The sequence below is a fragment of the Populus alba genome, chromosome 3, assembly GCF_005239225.2.
Source record: "Populus alba chromosome 3, ASM523922v2, whole genome shotgun sequence".
NCBI lineage: Eukaryota > Viridiplantae > Streptophyta > Magnoliopsida > Malpighiales > Salicaceae > Populus > Populus alba.
In genome coordinates, this window is record NC_133286.1 from 22,125,979 (window position 1) to 22,141,491 (window position 15,513).

The 15,513-nt window shown below is 35.5% G+C and overlaps 3 protein-coding genes across 11 annotated transcripts; all 3 read left to right on the top strand.

The window, feature by feature from the left end:
* Positions 1-1,085: 1,085 nt before the first annotated feature.
* LOC118028327 (transcription factor bHLH122) lies at positions 1,086-6,816 on the top strand. Of its 7 annotated transcripts, XR_012169381.1 has the most exons (11): positions 1,090-1,569; positions 1,649-2,285; positions 2,757-3,052; positions 3,215-3,388; positions 3,547-3,612; positions 3,699-3,767; positions 3,895-3,962; positions 4,419-5,696; positions 5,771-5,978; positions 6,068-6,249; positions 6,431-6,816. XR_012169381.1 is itself a non-coding variant. In XM_035031891.2 (8 exons), the coding sequence occupies exons 2-8, from the start codon at positions 1,519-1,521 to the stop codon at positions 3,946-3,948; spliced, it is 1,347 nt and encodes a 448-aa protein (XP_034887782.1). In that variant the 5' UTR covers positions 1,091-1,400; positions 1,509-1,518; the 3' UTR covers positions 3,949-4,302. The 7 variants fall into 7 exon arrangements, 5 of the variants coding, with proteins under 5 accessions (XP_073264107.1, XP_034887782.1, XP_034887775.1 ...); XR_004684002.2 differs by lacking the exon at positions 4,419-5,696; XM_035031891.2 differs by lacking the exons at positions 4,419-5,696; positions 5,771-5,978; positions 6,068-6,249; positions 6,431-6,816 and having other exon boundaries at positions 1,091-1,400; positions 1,509-1,569; positions 3,895-4,302.
* Positions 6,817-6,994: 178 nt separating this feature from the next.
* LOC118028306 (uncharacterized) lies at positions 6,995-10,893 on the top strand. 3 transcript variants are annotated; one of them, XM_035031859.2, is made up of 8 exons: positions 6,995-7,787; positions 8,467-8,685; positions 8,804-8,947; positions 9,124-9,243; positions 9,355-9,441; positions 9,553-9,732; positions 9,826-10,079; positions 10,671-10,893. In XM_035031859.2, coding segments are annotated over exons 1-8 (1,401 nt in total). In that variant the 5' UTR covers positions 6,995-7,391; the 3' UTR covers positions 10,672-10,893. The 3 variants fall into 3 exon arrangements, with proteins under 3 accessions (XP_034887750.1, XP_034887768.1, XP_034887760.1); XM_035031877.2 differs by having other exon boundaries at positions 9,841-10,079; XM_035031869.2 differs by lacking the exon at positions 10,671-10,893 and having other exon boundaries at positions 9,826-10,080.
* A 2,004-nt stretch (positions 10,894-12,897) lies between these two features.
* LOC118028863 (uncharacterized) lies at positions 12,898-15,477 on the top strand. The gene is made up of 8 exons (XM_035032594.2): positions 12,898-13,266; positions 13,476-13,652; positions 13,775-13,915; positions 14,398-14,511; positions 14,612-14,698; positions 14,786-14,956; positions 15,059-15,141; positions 15,286-15,477. The coding sequence occupies exons 1-8, from the start codon at positions 12,898-12,900 to the stop codon at positions 15,464-15,466; spliced, it is 1,323 nt and encodes a 440-aa protein (XP_034888485.1). The 3' UTR covers positions 15,467-15,477.
* Positions 15,478-15,513: the final 36 nt, after the last annotated feature.

Sequence of the window (15,513 nt, forward strand, 5' to 3'; positions counted from 1 at the left end):
AAAAAACATTGAATAATTTTAACAAATTCAAAATAAAGAATAAAAAAAAGTATTTTCAAATAAAAAGACTTAATAAATAAAATTCCCGACACCATAGTGCGAAATACACACAATAGTGTCTAGCTTTGCGATCGTTTAGTAGGAAAACCAATAAAAGAAGTCACTATTTGATGGATAAAATTTTTTGAAAAGCGATTTTTTTAATTAAAATGTTTTTAATAAATCAAATGCCCTTACCCCAATATTACTAATTCCAGGGCCCAACTGGGACAGTACGGTAATTTTATCCCCTACCTACTCCCCCGTATAATAAAAATAATAAATTAATTTTAAGTAATGTAGTTCAACTGATCAGACCTTAATTTTATTTTTTAGAGATCACCAATTCGAGTCTAATCAACCTCTAGGCTATCGGAAACTTACATGATTGTTAACTTTAGAGTCCATGAGATTAGTTGAGATGCACGCAAGTTGGCTCAAACACTTACATTAATAAAAATAATAATAATAATAAACTAAATCTTATATTTTTGTTTTGCCTTTTTAAAAAAATATATATATATATATATATATATATATGTTTATTTTTTGCAAAATATGTTACAAGAAAATTAATGAATGTAAAATATTTATAATCAAAATTTTAATTTAATTTATTTATTAAAAAATATTTTTAATTCATAAATTTTTATAAAATATTTTGCAAACAAAGAATTCTTTCAATACATCGCTCACAACATCTTTTAACCATTCAGGTGGCCATTATTTCATTAACATGCCGCTACCAACGGCACTCTCATCCTCACTTTACAATCACAAAATTTTATTTACCACTATTTTTACATTAATATTTATTAAAAAAATTATATATAAAAAGATATTTTATATATAATGCAAAATAAATACCCTCTTGAAACATTTTATGATTTTTTAAAAAATCATCTCATATCTTAAAATATTTTATTTGTAACAAAACCCTACAAATATTTACATGACATTAATGTAACGCAGCCATTTTTTCTAATAAATAAACAAGAAGGGCATTAAGGTCCGAAAAATCGTTAGACTAATAGCGAATTTGACGGCCTAATCTCTATTCTTTTCCTGATTCTCATTTGCCATACTCATAGAAGAAGAAAGAAAATGGTTTTATAAATTAATTTTGTTTTCTTTAATATTTCAACCAAAAAAGATTCAGTCTCTCCCTTCACTCAATGGCATTGACACCACCTCCCCACCACCACCACCACCTTCACCCTTTTGAAGCATCTTAGAGAGGGTTTTGTGCTTGTCCTGTTCTTGTTCTGTTTTTGTTCTAGAAAGATAAGTTGTTCTTTTTTTGAGTGGCTTCTTTTTGTTGTTAATGCTATCTTCTTGAGTGAAGCTGGCTTAGTTTCATGGTAAGAAAAACGGCCTGTTTTCAGATTTGAAAACTGTTGTTTGTTGTGCTAAAATTCAAGCAGGATTTCATCTAGCTCGCTGTTCTTGCTCTGTTTTCCCTGTTTCAGTAGAGTTCACATGGATTTGCTTGGTTCTGTCTCCTGTTACTTCTCTTCAGCTTCTTTATTTGTGAGTCTTTGTCTTTGATCTGATTTGGAAGAAAATAAATAAGCCTTTCAGAAAGCAACTGAGCTGCCTTTCTTCTTAGAAACTTAATCAAGAAACAGGGGATTCAATGGAGTCAGATCTTCAACACCAGCATCATTTTCTTCATGGTCATAACCAGCACCAACAAGTTCATCAGAAACAAATGAATTCTGGGTTGACAAGATATCAGTCTGCACCAAGTTCATATTTTTCTAGTAATTTAGACAGAGACTTCTGTGAAGAGTTTCTCAATAGGCCAACAAGCCCTGAAACAGAACGAATTTTCGCGAGATTTTTAGCCAGTTCCGGTGGCAATACAGAGAATATACCAGGTTCAAATCTTTGTGAGATTAAGCAAGATTCTCCAGTAAAAGAATCAGTCTCACAAATTAACCAGCAACACCAGATGATGGCTTCAATGAATAATCATAGTAGTGATACAAGGCTGCATCAACATCAACATCAGCAGCACCAACAGGGCAATTACTCTGCCTCACAGGGTTTTTATCAAAGTCGATCAAAACCTCCATTACCAGATCATAATCCAGGTTCTGGTATGAATTATAGATCAACAAATTTAACGGGGTTGGAGAGGTTGCCTTCCATGAAGCCTAGCAGTGGAAACAATCCGAATCTAGTTCGACACAGTAGCTCACCAGCAGGGCTTTTCTCCAACATAAATATTGAATTTGAAAATGGTATGTTAAGTTTGTCTATTTATTTTGATACCCTTTCGTTTCAGTCATTAGAAAATTGAGAAAAATGATAAGAAAGTGTTTGATTTGATAAAAAAAAAATTAAGGCTTTGTGTTAGCTTGTGCTTTTTTAAGTAACCAATGAATAGAATGGAAGGACAGCAGAGAAATAATAGAAAGTGTAGAAAGTTGAAATTTTCTGTGTTATGAATGGACAGTTTCAGTTAAGTCAAGTGCTATTAGTTTTTTGATTAAATTCTTTTTCTGATAAGCAATCATTTGAACTAGCAAGTGGGAGTTAAAAAAATTTGAAATATCAACAGGACTTATTATTTTTAATACTCCAAGTTGTTTGATTCATGGTCTTGGAGTGAGTTTTCTGTTTCCTTCTTTGATGCCACTCAGTTTCTTGTTTTGAGTTTTGATTGACTAGAGTTATGAAAATGGGACAAAAATAATCTTAGGATATGGCAGGCTATGCTGTATTGAGAGGTATGGGAGATCTTGGAGCAGGTAATAGAGACACAACTTATTCTGCAGCTGGTAGGCCACCTTCATCTCCTGGGATAAGGAGTACAATTGCTGAAATGGGAAACAAGAACATGGGAGAAAATAGCCCAGACAGTGGTGGTTTTGGTGAAACTCCTGGCAATAATTATGATTACCCTATTGGATCATGGGATGATTCGGCTGTGATGTCTACTGGTTCAAAAAGACAGCTTACAGATGATGACAGAACACTTTCTGGTCTAAATTCATCGGGAACTCAGGTGCCACAGTTTTCTGTACTGGCATGAGTTAATTCTTCATCTAACTTAACGATTTGCATATGTTTTAGTTTATAGGATAATGGAATGGAGAACATGGATTCAAGTTTGATAAGATCACTTTTGCTTGAGATTTTTTGTTTTACCATAATTCTGGTTGTTTAGCAGAATGAAGAGGCAGGAAATCGCCCTCCAATGTTGGCTCATCACTTGAGCTTGCCAAAAACATCAGCAGAGATGTCCACCATTGAAAACTTTTTGCAATTTCAAGATTCTGTTCCTTGTAAGATCAGAGCCAAGCGTGGTTGTGCCACCCATCCAAGAAGCATTGCTGAGAGGGTAAAGTCTCTTTAGTGCATTTCTTGGTCATTATTTCTACTTTGAGCTAAGCATGGTTTTGGGATCTTTAATCTCTATAGTTAATACCAGCAATTTTCCCCTTAATCACCCTTTTTGGATTAATTCTTGATGTCCTTATAGATATGAATGATGTGTAGGTGAGAAGAACTAGAATTAGTGAACGAATGAGGAAACTCCAGGACCTTGTACCAAACATGGACAAGGTAGAATCTTTCACCAGCACTTCCTTTTTCTATATCTGTGCTAGTGTTGTTTAAGCTTAGATATTGCTTTGTTTCCCTATTTGCAGCAAACAAACACATCGGACATGCTGGATTTGGCTGTTGACTACATTAAAGACCTTCAAAGACAATTCAAGGTATGCTACAACAACGAATTTAAACCAAAACCCTCTAGTAAAACACCCACCTAAGGCCCTGTGAAGAAGTTCCATCTTATGTTCAAATAGCTCCTGTTTCATTCATGTTTCATGTTCTTTTTTCCAGGCACTTTCAGAGAATCGTGCAAGATGTACATGCTTAAAGAAGCAGCAGCCCTAGCTGAAAAAACCAAAGTAAGAATTGGTTTGTATGTACAGAACTAATAAGAATTTGCAAGACGAGAGATAAAGGCAATGCTAGGTTCTCTTTTGCACTGAAAAAGATGAAGATACAGCTTAGCCATAGGCTATTTATTATGTGGGGGTGGGGGAGTGAAGCTCAAGAGTGCATTTAAAGCTAACTGCAAGATTCATCCAACCTAAACACTATAATGGTTATAGATGAAGTGATAGAAAACCAGCTGCCATGCATGTTGTAACATATAGTTCTAGTCTTTGGAACTTAACCTAATTAAGAGAAATTTATGTGCTAAAAGAAAGAGATAGTCGTGGTGTTGCTGCTGCTTTTTATAAATTCCCCTCATCTCTTGTCTTGCTAAGAAGAAGATTATTAGCACTATACAAGTTTTTGTCTTGAAAATAAAGAGTGGTGCTAATGTTGCTATCAATGATTGCATCATTTCATATAAGTTGGAAGCAGGTGGGGACTACTTTCCTTCTATTGACGCCATTGATTGAAGAATTTGTGATCTAATTTAAGGCTCAATGGGATTAATCAAGCTCCACCACCCACCTTGCTTTGTCTTGTTGGGGTCAGCGCTACAGAATGCAGTGTGTTCTTTCCTCATATGTTCCTGATTTATCTTTGCTCTTTTGTCCCACTATATTCCCTTGTGAGAAGGGAAGGTCCAGGTTAAGTGTGTTTACTCCTTTTCTCCACCACCACTAGCTAGGGTTCCTAGTCTTCAATCACGAAGTGGACGGGGGACTCATTCTTCACCAAGCAACCAAGATAACCTTACAGTTCCTCTGTCATTTCCTAGATAACATCCATATTGCTCGAGGGAAACATTCGCTAGTGTTTGGTTACTGTCGAGATGAAGATATTAAAAATAAAAAAGACATGTTTCACGTCTGAAATTCATTTTAAAATTGTCTCATAAATCTGTTTTTTTATCTTAAAAAATTAAATCTTTTAACTAATGTGTCCTGTTACCACTAAACATAATTAGAGATAGATTTGGATTTTCTAAAAATGGAAGTGCATGGATCCAAATAGTATCCTTGATCTTATCTTTCTAGGAAACTAGCCATCATTGTTCATTGACAAAGATTTTCTATTCCTTTTCTTAGAAAAAGAATTTATTTCCCATATCTTTAGTCACGAGTCACCATACAATTTTGTTTGTGACAAGAATTGTCTTGAACGCGATGGTGTTGTCGTGTTTGCAAACGTCAAATCAGCTTGTTTAGCATTAATCTAGTGATTGAAACTAGAGAGAGGAACTTGTTGGTGGGTAGAGGAAAGTAATTATCAAGAACCAATTATTGATTTGTTACTTTCAATTATTTCATGCATCTTTTCAAGATTTTTCTTCGATTGTTTGTCCAGTAACGTGAACCACAAATAATTTTCTTCATTAAAAAGATAAGTAATCTTATTGAAGAAATATAATTCTAGCTTATGGAATCTTTCGACAAATGTGGCTTTGGACACATCTAAAAAGCATTAAAATAAATATAATTCTACCCACGAACTGTAACTTGGAGAAGAAAAAAAGGAGATAATTAAGTATTAATGCGTGTTTAAGGGTGCAAGGACAAACTCAAAGTTTATTTAAAAATATTCAAGAACCAGTGATAAAAAGACTTGCAGAAATAATTCATCAGTTGATGGAGGTATTATCCATGACCAGCTTTAAAAATTCATTATTTAGACGACAACAGAGGCGGCAACCTCTAGATAGAGTATGATGAAGATTTTTATGATCCTATTTATACTAAGATAGATAAGGGCTGTTGATTAAAAATCCATTTCACAGATGCTGGATTTGGCTGTTGACTATCAAGACAAGCTATGGCATGTTATGAAGAAAGTTGATCCGAGTAGCCTTCTCTGTGCTCAAGCTGCTGAGACTGGAAACTATTCGATCTTCAGCAGTCTGGGATAAGAGGAGGTTAACCAGTCAGAGCGTCCTCAACCTTGCAATGTCCTCAACCAAAATTGATGATTCTTATGTGCCAATATTAGTGAGTTTTCTGCCCTTGCCTTTCATTTTCTACACATTCCTTTATGAATCTTGACTTGAACTAAAGAAAAAGTGTTGATATAATCTTAGCTAACGGCAAGCAATGCAGTGCTGAGGCATGGAATCGTACTGCTGAAACGGGGAACAGAAACATGGGAGAATGGTGGTTCTCGTGAAGCTGTAGCAATGATCATTTTGCTGGTTTGTCCACTGGATAGTGGAAGTTTTCTGCGATGTCTGCTGGTGCCAATCAATGATCATCGCAAACTGAGGTAGATTTTCTTCTTTTTTCCTTATCAATGCCCGTCAGCTTCTTCTTCTTCTTTTTCTTCTTCTTTTCTGTAACACAATAGAATGAATTTCTTGTGTGAAAACTACAAGATGTTAGAAGTTTCTCCTTTTCTACATCTTTTAGTTTCGGGTGAGAAATTTACTCTGATTTCCCGATTGCAGCAAACAGTGCAATACGTAGCAGACTTGCTGAATTTTGCTGTTGATTACTTATTTTACCTTACAAGAGAAGTTGAGCAGCATATTGATCCCAGAACCCTGCTTTGTGCTCAAGCTGCTGAGACTAGAAATCCCTATGTCTTCATCTGGCCAGCATAAAAGGATCTCAGACAGAGTGATGGTCATTGCCAATCTTAACCAGACTTATCGGTGCTGTTGTTATGTTTGCTAGATTTGGAGAGAGATGAATTCAAGACATCACATTCTGATATTATTCTGTAGATCCCACAACTCGAGCCCTACCTGATTTTCTAACCCTTTTTTTTTATTTTATGGAGCTCCATTTATCATCAATATTACTAATATGATAAGTCTATTTTTATTTTATAGTTCATAAAGTATTGTTATAATTTTATACATGGATATGAACTTTAGACTCTATTTCATGGTTCTATGTTTCATAGATGAAATATAGTTTGTTTCTTAAGTTAAGATTTATTTTTTTAAAACTGAATTTAAAAAATTTGAATTAAAAATTCATTTTAATTTATAATTTAAAATCTCATGAACTCATTTTCAATCTCAAAAATTGATTGGCAATACAAAATCTTACTTTAAGGAAATTATATTTTGACAGTCAAACACACACCAATTCACCTATCTCTTACCATGCTTTAAGAAATATCCTTAAATTTCTCATATTCAAATTCAGAAAAAAACAAAACCCCAAGAGTCATCCTAGAAGAAGAAGAAGAAGAAGAAGAAGGACACGTGTCAAAAAACCAATTACTACAACCAGCGTTCAACATCCATAATTTAAATAAATAAATTCCCTCTCAAATCACAAAATTTGAATCCGTATCAAAAAAATATAGAAACAGATTCAATGCCCTCAAAATAAATTCCAACGTTCGAAAACCACGTACTCCCCTGCAATCACGCTCTTTTGTCTTCCTTTCTCTTCATGGAACAAGAAGAGCAAGCCGACTATACCACCCTCCGGGTCGGCTCCCCCACCGGCCCGGATCAAGAGGCTCAACCACCTTCATTTGTCACTCTCTCCCCATTCCCTCCAATCGCAACTCCCTCCTCCCGCCGCCGGCTCTCGAGCCAGTTCACTCCCAGCCGAACAGTCCCATTGGCGCGGCGGCTGGCTAGGGTGTCTTTGCAAGGGCGGCTTGTGGATGCTGAGGAAGCTAGCTCGGCTAAAGCCATTGGGTTGAGCGGGGAGGCGGGTGTGGCTTGGGAGCTGTTTAGTCCTGTTCAAAGGTTTCTGATAGTTGCTGTTATTGGGGTTGCTGTTTCTGAATCTAAGAAGAATAAGATCATTAATCAGCTCAAAAAGTCTGTGGAGCTTAGGGTTAGTGATTTTAACTTCATTTTATGAACGGGTTTGTTGTTTTTGGATTTTGGAAAGTGGGTTTGCTTAAAAAATGATTATTTTTTTTTAGTTTTTGAGTGTGAACTGGAGGTTTGGTGCTTGATTTTGTGTGAAAGGTAGGAACTTTGGAGGGTGTTTGGTGTTATTTTGATGGCTTAATTTGTTTTCTCTGATTTTAGTTAGGAGTGTTTGTTTGAATTAATGGCTTTGTTTATTAATTAGTTTTATTTGTAATGATGATTCCGAGGATCACAGGAGTTTAAAGATTCTGCTTTTGAAAGCAGTTACTTGAACTCTTGGGCTTTGGCATGATTGGAGTATTAAAAAGATATGGTTTAACGCTAGATTAGATTAATTAATTCTTAATGAGTGATCCCTTTGTAAATGCTGGTATTCTATTTTGATAGTTAAGACAGCATTAGACTCCAGATATCATGGTTGAAAACATTTTTGAATTTTGAATCCACTGGTATGAATGTTCATGTCTAGTGCACAGTTCCTTCTAACCCCATCCTTGTCCTTTTGCTCTCTATCGGTATTACCTTTTGTTTGAACGTGAGCAGGATTCAGATAAATTTAAAAGATGTAAAGAATGGATTGTAGGCTGTAGCCATGAGATCTGTCTGATTAAATGCTTCGTACGAAATGCTGGTTTCAGGATCAGGTGCTATCAAGCATGCAGGAGAAGCTGGATGATCTGTGTGATCAATTGAGCAGCATTAACAACCAGGCAGGAACCAAGGGCAATGCATCTTTCAACAACAACAAGAATTTAGAACCACCATGTAATGACGTTTTTGGTTGTGATAAAATTCAATTTGTTGACTGTGGTTGTTGGCATTGTGATCAACACCATGACCTGCTTGCTGGTTTGATGGTGAGAGTCATTTAATTAGATGCTAAGTTTGTATCTTTTGGTGTTTTGAGTAATTATAATCATAGAATCAGATTGTGTCTGCATGCTCAAATACGACATGTTGTTAATTTTGTATCAGGGGAACTCTGTTGTCAAAGTGTCTAAAGGTGATGAGGTGCTGCAGTACAAAATGCCTTTCATAAATGAGGTGGAACAAGAAGAGCGCCGCATGTCAGATTTGTCAGATTGGGCTTCAAGTGTTACATCTGCAGCAGAAATGCAGGTGATGGAAGATTCAGAATCAGTAGTTATTTCTTACAGATTTTTCACTTGGTAACATAATTTGCAAGATCAGATTACAACTGAAACCTGAATTTAGAAATAGTTTAGTGTCAATAACCCCGGAAATTGGTCTCAAGTCTGCATTTCAGTGACCTCATGCTTGTGCCTCTATAACAGATGAACACTTGCGCAATAGACCAGGACATGTTCAATCTAAAGAGAGAGTGTGAAGAGAAGGATGCCACCATTAAGGAGCTGAACAGTATTCTTCAAACAAATAATATGGCAGATTCTAAGGTATTTTGGACTCATGAGCAATATTTTTCAACTATGTTTTCTTTGCCTTTTCCAGTCACCATATTTCTATCTGATTTATTCTCCAACACAACTTTTTTCCCATGATAATAGAGAATAGCTGAGTTGGAAGACATCATACGCAGGAAGAACACGATGATCACAAGACTTAGGAAGGACATGATGGTATTAGAGCAGAAGGTAAGAAGTCAGTATTAGCAAAATTATTTGGAGAAGAGTTGGAACTCACTGAAACTTGATTTGAAAAGATGTACATGCTTTGTGACCTCTCATTTCTTTGAGGTTTTACAGGTGGTGCATCTTACAAGACTTGGGAGACCATCGTCCTCCTTATGTGTCTCAGACAGTTCGGAACTTCCTCTCATGGTGGATAACATAATCTATGATATGGATAGCACCACTAGCCCTTCCTCCTCTGATTCAGATTCCTCTCCTGCGAACCGACCACAAACTCCTGCTGCTCATATTCAGGTAACCCTTATCAGAATAGTACAATTGGTGTAACTTTCAAATTAAACTTCTATTCTATGAACTGGAAAACAAGTCCCTGTTGTTAAACTTCAGGAGACTCCTGTTCAGAGCAGTGAGCTTGGTTTGACAAAAAGCCAGAAATCAGCACCAGCAAAGGCCTCCAGTTCTGTGGTAGAACATCACAAAAAATCTAGATCAGAAAGTCCTCTCAAAGAAATATCAACAAATCAAAAGTCCATTGGACTCCCTTCTTCGAGGCCAAAGCAGTTGTCAGCTGAAATCAGGAAGGCTAGAAGGCGGACTCAAAGTGCAATTAAGGATGCATCTTCAAAGAAGAGATGGTTCTAGTAAGTAATGCACACCTGTCATAGTTTAACATATAAATGCAGTTTCAATTGTTACTTTCACTTGCTAATGGTGCTCGAACAAAGCTTGGGAGCCAAATCATTTTCTGTTTTCAAGTTTTCCAAAGACCTTTAAATTTGCTTTCCACGAAGTTGGCATAGAGTTTCATATCTCAGAATCTTAAAAATGAGGCGAAGTCAATAACTGACTCGTTGATGCTTAAAATGAAATCAAAACTTAATAACAATGACTTGAAAAATTGACCTGCTCTCAGTTGGAAACTTTGCTTTCTGTTATCAAGGTTTGACTCTTCGATTCTTTCAGGAGTTAACACTGTAAATCTCCACCCAAACAACATTGTAATTTTGCAAACATAAGCTAGATTCTGGGAATAAATACTGGAAATTTGATTCCATCAACTGTATAAACCCCTGTGAATAACAGATGTGTCATTATCACATTCAACAGGACCCTTTGAGGGAGATATTCTTTTACTCTTGTATAGATATATCCAATGCTTGTTGGTTGATATGTTGCTTATCTGAAAGCATATTCTGTCGTGAAACCTTATTTTTGCCGCCACTTCTTTGTAGGTTTATGCGGTAGATGTATGTAGATAAGGGTAACACAGGGCTGGCAATTGAAGAAAAATGCCTGTCTTTCAAACTCATTTGCAGGCAGATATACAACAGGCTAGTTGATATCAAGAACTGGAAGGGCCATGTTGCTATCATTATGATATGTTGTTTAAGTAATAGAATTTCTGTAGATGTCCAGACATAATATTTATTTCTAAAAATATCAGCTTTAGTTATATTTCTTCCTGTTAATGATTTTTTTTGGTAAAGGACATATTCATCCCCCAAATATCATCCAAGTCTCAATTTGGTCCCAGACAAAAATAAAATCAACTGGGACCCCCAAATCAATTGGACATTTTCCAAATAACCATCTCCTTAGAATCAGAAAAAAGGACCTGTTTGTCTTCCAATGATCTCATTATTTTTCACAAGTGTAGATGGTGGTGGTTAATTGGGTAATGTTTCATAAATAGGAGATCCAATTGGAAATTTTATTTTGTTCAAAGATCATTATAATCACCTACACCGTTTAGATTTAGCTATTTAGCAATACAATTTTCATTGTTTTTATTATCTTTAATAGTTATCGATCTAGAAAATCAACTTGATAACTCTTATGAATTGAGACCTGGCTTGATTTTGGCTAGGTTAGTTTTTGAACGGTCCAAAAAGATAACCTGGTTAAATCATGTATGAGGATCGGTCTTTTTTTTTCAAAACAATTTTGTTTTAGATAGTTTTTTTTTTTTTAAAAAAAAAACTATCTAAAACATAGAGTTGTTGGTCATCGGATCTTCTTTCAATCTCTAGGTCAATGCATGATTGTTGTGTCCAGTTTTCTATGTAAGTTTGATTTTTTTTTTTTCATTTATTATATTTTATCGGTCATTCATAAACTTTGTTAAAATTCAAGAATAAAAAATCTTAAGAGATATAACTTAATTGTTTAAATTTTAGATTTGCTTTCTAAAAATCATTAATTTGAGTTTTATAAATTTCAGGACTATTGAAAGCTTATTTAGTTATTAATTTTAGGGTTCATGAGATTAATTGAAATTCACACAAATTAACTTGAATATTCACTTTAATAATAAAAACAATTTAAGAATCAAAGCCCTTATAACCCAGCTTGCATATGTTTGAGAGTCATCGGACAATATTTGATAATGTAAGAGATGGCGAAGATATGATAAGAATTTAAAAACTAATTTATTTAAAATTAGAATAATTTGTTTTCTTAAAATATTTTCGATTGCAATTACTATTTATTTTATTTTTAATATTATATTGACTGAAAAATTAGCTAACAATTTATCTAACTTAAATTAACATAAGATTCTCAAGGTGTCAATAAATATTTATATATTAAATAAATATTTAATTTCTGAATATTATAAATACAAGACATACACATGATATCAAAGAAAACTATGAAGGTTGAAATTAAAAGGAAAAATAAGTAATTCAAATGAATAATAACCAAAAAAACCTGTAATACTTTTCATTCGATCTAACTTAAATGATGTTTAAAATTACATTTCAAATAGCATTTTAAAAAATTTTAAATTTTTTTTTTTATTTAAATTTTTTTTTTATGTTTTTATATTGTTTTGATATACTTGTAGTAATTTTTTTTAAAAAAATATTATTTTAATATATTTTTTAAAAATAAAATTTTAAAAAACAATTACTTAAATATATCATATTTAAGGCATGATGCCATGTAGTGCCTTTTGCTCTATATTTGGAATGTAATGCGAGGCAACCGTATTTCCTACAAAAACTTAGTTAGAGCTAAAATATACATGATCCCTGGACCATCCATTCAAGAAACCTCCATAGTTTGTCAGCCACAAAATCATAACCATATTTCCTCTCTTAGTAATGTGGTTATAGCTACTTTTGCCTCAATCTGACCCCTCCAACCTGTTCTAATATCAAAAGGAAACAATGCATGCAAAGTCCTGACGTGCCTAACTGCATATATCTCACCTCTCGTAGCCATACTTGAGCTGCTGTGCTTCTCTACATGGCTATGGCTTCGTGAGCCCATATGGTCGTTGCTTGCTTATGGTTTCAGCTTCTTTAATCCCGCACTGAATGTATATTTTTGGTGAGTGTTTCATTTAGCACCACAGGTAAATAACTAATCCAGTGAGAACTTAAGCTATTAAAGACAAACAATTGTGATTGCCAACGTTTTGAAGAAACAAAATTCTGCTATATTCAAGTTTTCTTCATGGCTGATCATTACAAGATAGGCTTCTCAGCTAGGGGCGGTGCTCCTCCACCTCTAGTCTCTCTTTCCCTATTTTCTCCGGTTTCTGCTCCCACCTCGCCCCGGCTCTCGAGCCAGTTCAAGCCAAGCCAAGCTGTTCCATCACCTCGGCGGTTGCCATGGGTGGACCCACAAGAACAGCTTGTGAATGAAGGGGATGCCAGCTCGGATATAGCCATTGGCATTGGCTTTAACCTGGAAGAAAATGTGGGTTCAGAGCTGTTTAGTCCAATTCAAAGGTTTCTCATTGTTGCTGCTCTTGGTCTTGCTGTTGCTGAGTCTAGAAAGAATAGGCTCATCAATCAGCTCAAAAAGTCTGTGGAGCTAAGGGTCAGAAATCTCATCATTGGCTTGCTTTATTAATTAGACTGTACTTAATGATTAATTATTCATGAATTTATTCTTGAGCGTTTAATCTTAATGATTGATCCTTTTGTTTCTTCCATCTTGCACTGTGATATTTAAGACAAAGATATATCATCAAAAAAAATTCTTCGGAATTTAATGGTCTGATCATTTCTGAATTTGAATAATTTCAGGATGAGGTTCTATCAAGCACGGAGCAAAAGCTTGATAATCTGTGTGATCAGATGGATGACATTAATAATCAGGAAGAAACTAAAGCAAACGATGCTTTTGGCTGCGACAGAATTGAATTTGTTGACGGTGGTTCCTGGCAATGTGATGAACACCAAGAACATGTAGCTGGTTTGGTGGTGAGAATCATTTTATGTTAGATACAGTAACTTTTTTGCCTACTTGGAGCTTCAGGGGTGATATTCAGACCATGATCAGTTTCTAGCATCTAAACACTAAAATTTTCCACATTTTCTACCAGGGGAACTCTGCTGTGAGAATGCCTAGAGGGGATGAGGTGCTGCATTGCAAAATCCCTTTCGGAAATGAGGAGGAACCAGAAGAGCAGAAAATGTCAGATTTTTCAGATTGGGGTTCAACTGGTTCTGCAGAAGAAATACAGGTAATGGATGATTCTGGCCCAGTAATTACATTTTCAAGATTTTTCATCTATAATAGCCTCATAAATTTGTTTTCCAAAGATTCAATATCATGAAGGACAGTCATGATTCTCCACAACATGAATCATACGATGGAAAAAGGCTCAGTTGCTCAGTTTCTCCACAACAGTCATAAATTTGTTTTCTTATAGTCAAATGCTATTAAATATATTGGGAGACACCCACGGCCGGATTGCTGTTGGAGTTAACAACTCACCGATATATGAAGTTTGCATTCCTTTTAACAGGAATTGTAAAGTCACACTTCCTTCTGTGGTGGAGAGGTTTATTTATATAGGAATGTACAGATATAATTATAGTAGGAAACTAACTATAGAAACAATCACCTAACTTTTCTGCTAAATTATTTCCTACAATCAAGGAGGATAACGTGATATGCTGCTTTCCTTATCACCTTTGAACTCATGTTCTGTCTCTATAATAGATGAACACCTTTGCAATAGACCAAGACATGTTCAATCTGAAGAAAGAGTGTGAACAAAAGGATGCCACCATAAAGGAGCTGAGCACCGATCTTCAATCATTTGCAGGTTCAAAGGTATTATTACTTCAATAAGTATGTTGCATTAGCCCTTTTCTTCTCACCATATCTAGGTCTGATTTATTTGAACACATCTTTTTTCCCCCCATGATAATAGAGATTTGCCGAATTGGAAGACATTATATGCAGGAAGAACACAATGATCAAAAGACTTGAGAGGAACATGGTGGTCTTAGAAGAAAAGGTGAGGATTCAGTGTTAGCAGGATTATTTATTTGGTAGTTAGGGAAGAGTTCTAGACAATTGCCAGAACTCATATAACTTTTTACAGGCGGAGCTTTCTCCGAGACTTCGGAGACCATCCCTTTCGTTATCTATCTCAGACAATTGGGAACTTCCTGTCATGGTGGATAACATACTCTATGACCTGGACAGTTCTTCCTCTTCTGATTCAGATTCCTCTCCTTCAAACCAACCACAACCTCCTCCTTTTACGGTTCAGGTGACCCTTAGCGCAGAATAGTATCAATAGCCTTGCTTTTCCAGTTCAGACTTCTCTCCTACGAAGTATAGACTGAAAAAACCTCCTGTTGTTAAAATTCAGGAGACTCCTGCTCAGAGTGATGTCCTCACTTTGACAACAACCCAGAAACCAGCTCAAGCGAAGGCTTCAAGGTTTTCGGTAGGGTTAACGGAACCAAAGGCAAAGTCTAGATCAGAAAGGCTTCAGACAGAAATACCAACAAAGCGAAGATCCATTGGAAACTCTTCTTCGAGACCAGAGCAGTTGTCAGCTGGAGAGGACATCAGGAAGATTAAAAGGAAAGGTAGAGAACTTCATGCAAAGTCTAGAGCAGAAAGTCCTCCTAAAGAAACATCAAGAAACCAAGAATCTTCTGGTCTTTCTCCTTCAAAGCCAAAGCAAATGTTAGCTGGAGGAGACGGCAGGAAGATAAGAAGGCAGACTCAAAGTTCATCCAAGGAGACAACTCCAAAGAAGAGATGGCTCTAGTAAGTAATGCACCCCTGCTATAGTATCAATCACGCTACTGTAACAGG

Bases quoted from the DNA above. Each gene is read 5' to 3' on its own strand.
- LOC118028327 (XM_035031884.2), top strand. From the start codon at position 1,519: ATGGATTTGCTTGGTTCTGTCTCCTGTTACTTCTCTTCAGCTTCTTTA. The intron at 2,286-2,756 runs GTATGTTAAGTT...AGGATATGGCAG, and splicing joins AAATATTGAATTTGAAAATG to GCTATGCTGTATTGAGAGGT. The intron at 3,053-3,214 runs GTGCCACAGTTT...CTGGTTGTTTAG, and splicing joins TAAATTCATCGGGAACTCAG to CAGAATGAAGAGGCAGGAAA.
- LOC118028306 (XM_035031859.2), top strand. From the start codon at position 7,392: ATGGAACAAGAAGAGCAAGCCGACTATACCACCCTCCGGGTCGGCTCC. The intron at 8,948-9,123 runs GTGATGGAAGAT...CCTCTATAACAG, and splicing joins CATCTGCAGCAGAAATGCAG to ATGAACACTTGCGCAATAGA. The intron at 9,442-9,552 runs GTAAGAAGTCAG...GAGGTTTTACAG, and splicing joins TGATGGTATTAGAGCAGAAG to GTGGTGCATCTTACAAGACT.
- LOC118028863 (XM_035032594.2), top strand. From the start codon at position 12,898: ATGGCTGATCATTACAAGATAGGCTTCTCAGCTAGGGGCGGTGCTCCT. The intron at 14,512-14,611 runs GTATTATTACTT...CCATGATAATAG, and splicing joins AATCATTTGCAGGTTCAAAG to AGATTTGCCGAATTGGAAGA. The intron at 14,699-14,785 runs GTGAGGATTCAG...AACTTTTTACAG, and splicing joins TGGTGGTCTTAGAAGAAAAG to GCGGAGCTTTCTCCGAGACT.